At 40.0% G+C, this 11233-nt stretch overlaps 1 protein-coding gene across 1 annotated transcript in view; it reads right to left on the bottom strand.

Moving 5' to 3' along the window:
- The window catches only part of LOC103156108 (protein phosphatase 1H-like), a 21724-nt gene extending 12861 nt beyond the window's left edge, over positions 1-8863 (bottom strand). Inside the window, exons 1-3 of the mRNA XM_007578038.2 lie at positions 8242-8863; positions 2976-3162; positions 1-233 (exon numbers count right to left, since the gene is read on the bottom strand). Of these exons, the coding sequence (XP_007578100.1) occupies positions 1-233; positions 2976-3162; positions 8242-8477 (656 nt within the window). The 5' untranslated portion in view covers positions 8478-8863. The remainder of the gene's footprint in view (positions 234-2975; positions 3163-8241) is intronic.
- Positions 8864-11233: the final 2370 nt, after the last annotated feature.

Here is an 11233-nt window from a genome sequence, read left to right as displayed (position 1 = left end):
CGCGTCAGGGCGCGGTGCGGCCCCGGGGGGTTTCCCTGCAGGTAGGGGCTGCTGTCGGGCTCCTCGCCCAGCACGGTGGGGGGCGGCGAGTGGAAGTTACGCAGGATCTCGATGACGGCCTGAAGCTGGCAGGCGATGTGGTGCTGCAGCAGGCGGGAGGCGACGACCGCCGCGCCTGAGCCGGCGTGACCGTCGAACAAAGCCCAGTAGTGGAAAACCAGCCCTTCGCTCTCCTGCAGATGAAACATGGACATGTAAAACATTTTTTGTGGTGGAAGCCTAAAAAAATAACTCACCATTCCTATAATGACATAATGACAGTGGAGAAACTGAGAACATGAAAGGCCAGGCACTTATCGTATTGTATCGTTTACATTTCATAGGAATTTTGAATTATTGTTGCCACAAGAATTTCCAATTAACTATGTTTCAAACTCCACTAAACTGTCCCTATTGTGGCTAGCTTTGCTATTTTCCCTGCTGTTTGTTCAATGAGAGCATCAATAAATACCAATACATTTTAAAACAAAGGTATCTTATGGTTATATCTAAATATTACAGCCTACGTTTCAAGCCAGCTACAAACTTTTCCATGATGAAGGAGCTGGCAGAGAAAATGTAACAAGATCATGTGCAAAACTCAGAGAATAACACCAAAACTCTCGCAAAAGGGTGATGAAAAGGGCGGTCCTACTAAACACTGATTTATAAACGATCATGATCGTTTTATGATTTATTATTTAAAAAATGTTGAAAACATTGCCTCATTTCTCTTCCACCTCAAAATTCAGCCCCGTTTGAAACCACAGCAAAACACAAAGCAGTCTGTGATTGTGAAGTGACAAGCAATGTTTCCAACACACTTTCAGCAGCTAAATGGGACAAAATCATACCAGTAAACGTGGGCATGTATATTTATATGTGTTAATATTTTGATTATAAGATTATACATTCGTGCAAAAGAAAAAGAGAAGCATAAATCATCAGCTGGATCCGTTTCCTCCAACAATAACTCTGAAGCAGTAGGTTCTGCTGTAGATGTTGGAAGGAATGCAATGATGTGCATTGCACCTTTACGCAGAATTCCTCTCGCCAAATCTCCCTATAATGTCATCGTTAGCAGCATTGGAGGAGGTTGTAAACGATGACTAACGCTGGCTGTGCATGGAGACCTGCCATGACTCATGCATTCCAGCATTGGGGGAGCCGGTGTGGTCAAACCTCCATGTAGGAGCCGTCATCATTTCTGCTCAGCGTTATCGGGCCGTCACAGAATGGAGGCCCGTTTATTTTTCTGTCTGTGATTTCAGGGGTGAAGCAGGGCATAGATGTTAGTGTTTCATCTCTGTTTGGATGAATCCTTGACTCCCACCTCTCTGTTATTCCTATTACAAAGCACAAAGTGGGATTCGGGAAAAGCCACTAATTCGTCACAGTTCGGTTGACCGAATATCTGGAGAAAGTCAATGAACTCAGGCGCCTGCATTCCACCTGTGTTAGACTGGTTAAATGATAACTAAACTTTCAAGCGTTATGACTAAAATATGATGATTAATTTATGTGATAAAAACATTTTTTTTAGAATATCAGACTTTACTGTATTGTTGCACTTTGCTCGATTTTCAAAAACTGCAACTATGTTCGTGTCATCTGACTCGCGCTGCGCACTTTTACTCCCTACAGCAGATGTCTGTGAGTGAGAGATTTACAGTACTCTGTCAACTTCTTCTGTAGGTATTGGAACTGCACTGGAATGAGTTAAGAACTGGATTATCAACAAGTCACATCAAAACAGAGAGTAAACACGCTAACGTTAGCCTAGCATTTTAGCAAGACATCGTTAGCAGGAGGAAGAGTTCATTGAACATCTTGCGTTGAGACAGATAGGTGGCATTTTAGGTGATTTATTGCCGGAAGCAAGTACAACTTTTTATAAGGCACTTTTCACAGACAATGTCACAATGCACTGTGCAACACTAATCAAAGTTATACAAAGTATTTGGTTAAAAGCTGACCCACATAATCAGGAGGATACAACAGAGATATAACAGGACATCATCGGCGTTGATGTGATAAGAAATGTCACAGTAAGATTGAAAATTCTAGCAGGTTGAGGAATATTGAAAAAAAAAATAGGCCAATACCCTGCCTGCCTAGGTGGGCCCCATATGGGGGAAAGGTGGGCAGACATATGGGTCCCATATGGGTTTGTCCGTGGGTTCCATTTAGGGCCCATGTAGGCTGTTTTCTGTTTTCATTCTTTTGACACAGAATAGCATAGCAAATAAATATCTGTGACAATGTTTTAGTTATTTTTAATGTGGTACACAAAGTAATTAAAGTAGAACAAGCTGATTTTAACTGGTTAGTTAGTCAGGCTGTCTGCAGTAATCTGCTGCTCAGCAGACACACTGCTGGTAGCTTGTTGGCTATAAAACAGTGTTACTATAAAAGGGATTTTATATCCCATGTAGGCTGTGGCCCTACATGGGCCCTAAATGGGCAAACCCATGTGGGGCCACCGTACAACCCGCAGACAAACCCATATGGGAGAGGAGCAGAGCAATACCGTATCTTAGAGCAATGAAAATATTAAAGTCAATCATGACGAAATCAGTGTAACTTCAAGACACTTTTGAGAATTTAAGTGATAGTTATTTAAGGCACTATCACTTAGTGCCTTAAGTGACACTAAGGCACTTAAGGCCTTAGTGCCTTAAGATTTGGTAATCTTTAAGATACCAAAGAAATATCTCAACCACCTTTGAAATACTCGCTAACTCAGTCATTCTGCTTACAGATCTGTTTGAGGCCACATTAAAGGTGCATTTCATGCATCACTAGATGCTTTTTCAATCAATAACGTGGCGTCATGTTAAGTGCCTATAATAATAAACAAGGGAAGCACATTACAGTGGTATCCGTCTGTCTTTTTTGAAAGAGAACTACATGTTTGTTTGCCTCCATGTTCCTACCTCGCCCATCATGTGTTCCACGCGGAGCCCCAGGGCCTCGCCGTTGGGGAGCGAGTTGCGTCTCTTGGCCGTCGGGGTCTTGCTGGGCGTGGAAGGGGGACAGTAGCTCATCGGCCTCCTTCTGGCCACCACCACCTCGCAGCAGGCCTGGTCCTCGTTCAGCGCACTCTTACCAGCATTGATCACCCTGGAAAAAAAAAAAAAGAAAAAGAAAAAGGGGCATAATGTAGAGAGCTCAGGCAATGTTTAACTGCAGGCTTGCCCTCCGCTCTTTCAGAAGGAGTTTGGAACATATTTTAGTATCCAAGTTTGCGTCACAGATCCCATGTGGCTGTTTTATGGCTCACTGCAAGGTCACAGCAATTACAACCTCTACATTTATCAGAAGCAGCTGCCTCTGCAATTTTAGGTTTACAATTTAGATCAAACTGTTAGTTTGTGCTGCTGCTTTGACTAGATAGCTCTTCCTCATCGCTACTGCTGAAGCGGCATGCAGCATTTTCACCTGCAGAACTGGAAATATTTTTGTGTCTTGCTTAGATTAATATGTCTAATATTTGGAACTACATGGCTGTGACTGACCCTGTCGCAATAACCAATTAATTGCATGATCAATTAAAACGAGGTCAATTTCCATCCTGATGATAATAGTTTTTGAAGGGCAATTTTGTTTACAGACTTCCTAATCAATTTCATTTATGGTTTCACTTGTTTCCTTTTGTTTGTTTTTGTTTCCTTTTGTTTGTTTTTGTTTCCTTTTGTTTATTGTGTTTGGTCTTTTTTTTTTAAAGTTATTTAAAATATCTTCCAGTTTCTGTGTTAAATGTTCTTTACAAAATGTCGTGTTTATTCATCTTTGAGAGGGCAAACTTGGATTATTGTGCTATTATTAACATATTACTTGAAAATGGTCTTAAAACAACAATGTTACAGTTTATTGCAGTAATTTCTGGGACAATTTATCATTCAGCAAAATTTGTCACTGTGACTGTGGCCAGCCTCCTGATTCTCTGCGTCAGCTTTTAACCAAATACTTTGTATAGCTTTGATGCACTTTGTTTAGCTAGATATGATTTGCTTATCTGATAATGTGTCTTATGGGAGGAAATGAAGCACATTGTGTGCCTGACTGTAACAAAGTAGTTAAATATACCTTAGCCTAATTATTCAGAACATAGATTAGAGTGCGCTCCTGTTGGAGGCACTTCAGGCACTTAGCTTGCTGATATTAGCGAATCTTCATCGGCACAGACAGAGCATCTGCATAGTGTAACATGACACTAAATATTATTATCAGTTAACTTATCACAGTGAGTTATATGCCGTACTTTACACTAAGTACACTTATTCTCTCTAGGATTATAATACACTGGGGGAAACCCTGCAAGAAAAAAGGCAAAAGGCTATACAACAAGACTTAAAAAATAGATATTTAGTTGAAAGGTACAGAAAACACAGTGTTCTAAGTGTTGCATTGCAAAGCATTCGTATAATACACCCTGCATAAATTTGTTTTAGCTACCCTCTCAATGTCAGTAAACTTGTTGAAAAGCTGCTCAAAATAGCCAGTTTAATTAGGCTCAAGAAAACAGCGGGAAAAAAAGAAAAAAGGAAGGCCGGTGTGTCTGACAGACGTATCTGGAGGCTGTTGTCAAAGTGTGATTGTGTGAAATTGGCAGGTCTATTAATAGACTCAAACTCTGGGCTGTTTTCTGCTCGGCGGCGTCCATGTCTGCTCCTCAACCCCAAAGATCTGTCAGCTTCAGATAGAAGCAGAGATAACAGGAGGCAGAGGGCATGGAAACCAGTATCACTTGATCAATTTAATTCTAATGTTTAACAGTTTTTCATTCATAGATTGTCTATTTTTACATAATTAAAGGAGTTGTAACTTGGTGGTGAAGATGGTTGCTGTGTTTCTTGTGTGGCTGTATAAAAAATGTTGCCAACAATTTAAAGTGGGCGTGGCTACTGCTCTGAAGTACGTTCTGTTGATAAAACCGGTGGCCTATCGCTCTTATGGATGCAATATTTAGCGCCATAATAAAATCTCCCTTGGTGTTTTGTCAAACTTTTTAATTATCGTAGTAATTTGTTGTGTCACTAAGAGCATAAAAGCCTTCAGATATGAGAAACTGAACACAATGACTGAGCTTGGCTGTCAAAACAATATTAGACCAGGCCTTCTGACGTCTATCCTATTATCTGCTGCACACACTTTGCACGTCTAAACACTGAGTGCAAAAAGGCTCTTCCGATATAGGCCGATGGTATATTATCTCAGCTGTGTTGCACTGAGGCTGCAGCTGGTGCCACTGTTTGCATTGGAAGTGCTCCCACAACTCATTTTGTCCCGACTCCAATATTTGCAGAAAGAATGACTTCAATGCTCTGCCAATCAAATTTTTGCTTTCCTCCCATTTTCTGCACTATTGCAAGGCTTGTCATGCCTTTTTTATTTTTTTTAAGCATAAGATTCTGTGCCAGAGATCAGACGCTAAGATGTAAAAGTTATTTTAGGCAAACCAGTAGGCTGTAAGATACAAAGACAATAAATACAGACCTTAAGAAATTAGGACATGCAGCCAAAGTATGTATGATTTTTCTAAAGTAGTAGCAGAACTAAACAATAACAGATTAGAAAAAAAATATTTTAATATATGCTTCTGGGAAATAATAATAATAATAAAAACTTAATTAGCGAAACAATCTTAATTTATGCTGTTTAAACTGGTTAAATTCACTTCAATAAAAAATAGGGTTCCACTGCACCAGGTAGTGAGCAATATACCATTTCCCTCAAATGTACACTGTGTGATAGCATTATAAAGCAGCTTCTCCTGAGAACAACTTAAGTTCAGATGAGACGCCGACTTTTAACTTCTTTGTATTTTATTATCAGCTGGAAGGATATTAAAGTCCAATCTGCCTCCAGAGGCAAAATGGCTCCTGTAATGAGAAGAAAAGGGGGTTTAATTACAGATAAACGCTGATCTGAGCTGAACTCATTACCTCCAACAATCCGCTCGAGACCCTCCGTCTCTTTTCTGAGGATTACGGCGAGATGAGCGTGCGATAAATTAAAAGAACAGACGGAAAGAGGCTTGGTATTTTAGCATCCAGCAATTTAGGTTATTTCTCAAAGTTAGCAAATTTTGTTGCGTCATGCTACAAAAACATTCTTTTAATAGTTGGAAATTACTCCCCATGCTGTTAAAAGTAAGTGCAGGTCAGGAGTTGACAGCGTTTTGTCTCCCAAGACTCGAGGTGTTCAAGAACAGTGTTTAAGACAAATTTGAAATTAGAGTTCACTACAATAATTTTCTACCTCTTTTTCCTTTTCTTTTTTAAACCACATGGCCATAGTTAATACATAAATTACTTATAACACCAAAATTTATGAAGAAATGCCTTCAAAAATTTGGATTTCTTTATAGCTTCCTGCTGCAGGTAGTTGCAAACCGTTGGAGAAGTTGGACAGGCCAAAACAAAATGAGCATAGCAGTGAACTAGAAGAAAAGTGACAAATGTTAAATAAATGTGAATTCATTTGTGGTGTGCACACAAAATAGAGTGGAGAAATTCTCACGTCTGTGGAGGTTTGCAGCTCCTCCAGAGTTACCATGGGGCAACTGATTAATAGTAGATTTTCTTCCTGGATTGCTCGAAATGTAGCTCCGTTTATCTTCTCATTAAGCCTGACGTGTTTAAGTGTCTCTGCTTACAAGCGTCATCACGTTTGGAAAGTTATATTTTGGCCTCATCTTCTTTATACATTTTCATATTTCTCATGCTTTCGTCTTGCCGCTGCTCCATGTAGGCTGTATTTATACATAGCTATCGTATCGTGATATCGTATCGCATCACTGTTTACATTTTCGGATATTACTGAACAGATTTAGGGATATATCCGAACAAAAGGAATTGAATAATGATGCTCACACACACCACACCTAACAGATGTTTCATTTGTGCAAAAAAAAAATATTGCATCTCACTTTTGTAAATGCACAAATCATGCTGGTAGAAAATGTTTTTTGTTTTGTTTTGTTTAAATCAATGCAGGTCAGACTCAGAGTTTAGGTAGGTACCAGCAGTCTTTTTTATTTTTTAGTACTCTGAATGTTAAGTGCATTACCAGAAAAAAGCAGAGAAAATTTCAGCCCATTATGTCTAATGGTTTTTGAGATTTTGGGTGGTATGTGTATCTTGGAACAAACCCACCGTTGAAAAGAAAAAGAGGGTGTTTTTGAAAGCCGATCACTCAAAAATTAAATCAATTTGAAAATGATTTGTAATGACATTCTTTAAATATAAAGAAATAAATTTGCAAAACAAATGCACACTATAAATAGCTTACTTTTAAAGTTAATGGGTTTTTTTTTTAAATATGTCATTTTGAAAAATAAAGGCATGGCATTTTTGGGATACCATATTAAAAAATATATGATGAAACCAAGACCCAAATTTTCCCCAGCCTGCTTTGTGGTCTTAACAAGCTATTTTTTTTGTAGGAGTCTGGGACTGTCAAAGACTTATTAGGCTGCAAAAACACTTCCAAAGCCAAAAACAATAAAAAATAGACAAAACAGAGTATTTTTTTGACCACTCCCTAAATTTGTATTTTTAATAGGATATCAATAAAACCATAACTACCAGAATATTCAATAATTTTACTGAACTCCAATCCATAACAGCACAGATTTCTGGGGAATGTAGGCAAAGGAAAGGTTTTAGACCCCAACCTCTATGCAAGGTTGGTGACATCAACTACCTCACTCACTCTTTAGTTACCATAGCAGCAGCCTGTTGAGTAAGGCAGCAGTAATAACTGCTTAAAAATAAAATCAACGTTGTCGAGTGAAAACTGGATTAAACAGAAAGGGTCACGTCACAAGTGTGGCAGTATATCGGACATTTAAAATAACAAATAATCATTATTGATATCAGCTGATATGAAAGGGTTATGTCCCGATTGTACGTTTTTTTTTCCAGCCATATCGTCCAACCCAAGCTGATGTTTGCAGGAGAAAAAGTATCACCAATCTGCACGTGAAAACCCAGCATGTGCTGGGAGGACTGTGGTCCTTTGGATGCGCTGCACCCAGCCAAAGGCTGCGTGGATGTGGGTCACAACAGGTGCAGCCCGACCCCCTGCAGCTTTACGTTCCGCTGGGGCCTGCAACAGCCAGTGCACAGCTTATATATTCAGTAAGGTTCGCACAAAGAACATGGGAGCTGCTTTGAGGTCAGCTGCATTACTTACTCAGCGTATCCGGTGGCCCACGGTAATCTCCTGGTTTCCTTCAGGATGAGGATGGGCCGGGCTATGTGGTCCGCGGAGCACTCGATTTCATCCGCGGACAGTCCCAGGAACTCAGGTCTCATATAGGGGAATTTCAGCGGCAAATCTGAAGACGAATTCCCGCCTCCACCGGAGCTTCCCCCGGTCATAATCCCACCCATGAACCCGGCCACGGCCGTCTTGACCCGGGTGAGCATGTTGTTGTTGCCGCCGCCACCACCGCCGCGCCGCGACGCTGTGTCCGTTGGCCGGTGCGCGGCGCCGCGGCTCCCTTTCCCCGGATTCCCCCCCAGCTCGTCCGCGCTGCTGCTCGACGACAGGGCTCGAAAGGAAGCGGTGGCTGCTGGGGGGATGAGGATGAGGAGGAGATGGAGGAAGCTCCTGTGGTAGTTAAGGTCTCATGGATTCAGAGCAGACAACAGTCAGCCGCGACCGGGCAGGGCGATGATAATAATAACAACAATAACAGCGACGCTGCTGCTGGTACACCTCCATAAAGAGTCATTGATAACGGCGTGAACGCGGAAATACGGTGGGAGATTAAGGGGTCACGTGACGCATCCATGGATGAGCACTGCAAAAAAAAACAAACAAAAAAAAAAACAGCCTGCACCACGTATAAGCTGCAAGCGTTAGTGTTTTACTGCAAAACGCACTATATAACCCACATTTTGACTCAGCACTTAAAATTTGATTTAATTATTCATAACAGATAAAAAAAGCCCTCTTCAGTAGTTGACAATGATAATAAATCCTATTATTTATATTGCCCCCACAGCAGTGGGATTTAAAAGCGTGTTGAATCCTCTCTGTGGTTAGACTTACAGGCTATTTTTTGCAGTGCAGAGTGAGCAGCTTAAGGGACTTGACAGAAGGTCAAAGGTAAATCAGTCCCTAACAGCAAGAGATCTGAGACCAGTGGCATTGTAAATATCTGAATTTCTGAGCATTATGGAAACTGCTGCCACTCATTGAGGGATCAAAAAAATGGTGGCTGTTCACATCACAAATACATGTAAAAAGGATTTTATAAGGCCAGTATAAAACAGCGTGCAATTGTTAATTGATGTAACAGAGGTTATAGCAATATTTTCCTTTAGAATCCGTTTTTAAATATGACTTTTAGATATTTATGGCAGTTTTGATGTCATTGTGGACATTTGTGTACAAGACATTGCACTGATTTAGTTAGGTTAAAAATTACTGGTGTATATTTATATATATAAAAATGGCGAGAATTAAAATGCTGCCAGTAATTATCAGATTTTTTTTTCAGCATAAAGCAGGCAAGCTTTATGCAAGCTTGTTGAAAGGCCAACAAACAGATGAGATACAAGTTTTTTTTTCTAGTTCTTGGGTGTCCCTCCTCTTTCTATTGCTGCCCTGGGCAACTGCCCATATAGCCCATATCAAGAACTGCTACCAGTGATTATTAAAGTCAGCTCACACTTTGGGTGGATCCAAGCGACTTAAAAGCAAACATCCATTTGTCAGAGTGATCAGAGCCACAATTTAAAACATCTACTTAGAAAATTTCTGTTCGAAATTTAGACTTAGGATCTTATATACCATAAATACTGAGAAAAGTGAGCATTTTAATTCAATTCCCACGTTAGCTTTGGGGATAGAAGCAAAAGACGACCCATTAAGATCCGCCATATGAACTCCTTCATTAATAGTTAACTTTAATGCAACTGCTTTCAAAAATATTCTTTTTTAAGTCAGTATCTGGAAGCTACAATATATAATAATTATAAAAGATTCAGTGGTTAAAAAAAAACTTTACATTTATGAATACTGTATATTCCATACATCTGTACTTTTTGGAGCGGCACACTTCCTGCAGTACTCTCTAATTCCTCTAGAGTGCGCTCTAACATCAAGGTGCAGAGGGAAATTCAATATTAACCTGTCAGGGACAGTCTAGGGGTTTTCACAGCGTGTTTCCAGTAAATGTTTCAAACTCTTCTGTGAAACTCTACAATAAAGAGGTCTTCCCTCAATGCTCGAGTCCATCTGCTATGTTGTCTCAACAATTTATCTCAAGTATCTGGCTCTGAGCCAAATGAATAATGTTTTATTTTTGTTTTGTTTTGTGCATTTAATCACGTTTGGAAAAATTGCCAGGCGTGTCTTGCGTCGTGGGCTTTCATCTTCCGCGACTTTGACATCATTGTCTTCACCGCTATTATTAGAGCCACATGTGACTGGATTGCGTCTTTTGCCATTGTATTTTTTTTCCCCCACCCTCTGGGTACTGAAATGGCGAGAATGTAGCAATCTAGATAATCAGTTCTAGTGAAGCTTGTGGATGAAGCTTGGTATCCGTTTATGATCTTAGACTAAATTTAAAACACAAACAACAGCTCCTGCTCCCACAGGTATTAATCATGACCCATATTTTTTTTCATAAACTGATAACATGACTGTTTAATAATCTTTGATTACCCTGAACGTGTTGGGTGCAATTTGTCACATTTCCTTCCCAGCATAGGGTTCGTGTGAGGAGCATGTCATCTTGTGGTGGTTCCCTTCTCAAGTGGCGGGAACATACAGGTTTTGTGAGAGTTGGGACATGATGTATTGTACCCATCAAGGAAGGAGGACACCAGGAAGTTCTTTAAAGACACAAGCATTTTAAAAAGAGTTATAGCGAGGACATAAAGCGGCGCGACACCCAATAGGGTAATTTACAGATTTATTCAAGGGGAAATGTTGGATATTTTTGGCGATAATCAAAAATGACATGCGATTACTGTTTGAGTTGATGACATCATAATAACAGGTGAAAACAGAGGACCAGATAGGTATGCAAAAGTGAAAACAATGGCCACTTTCATGTACTTTCACATTTCAAGGAGGTATTTGATGAATCAATAATAAGATATCATTAGAAATATGGGTATAATAAAGTTTTTTTTTTTTTAGGGAGATCAGATTTTGTCTCTGTCAA

This window comes from Poecilia formosa, unplaced genomic scaffold (genome assembly GCF_000485575.1).
Source record: "Poecilia formosa unplaced genomic scaffold, Poecilia_formosa-5.1.2 Scaffold9, whole genome shotgun sequence".
Taxonomy (NCBI): Eukaryota; Metazoa; Chordata; class Actinopteri; order Cyprinodontiformes; family Poeciliidae; genus Poecilia; species Poecilia formosa.
The sequence above is the reverse complement of the archived record's forward strand: the minus strand, read 5'-3'. Positions and strand labels throughout refer to the sequence as shown.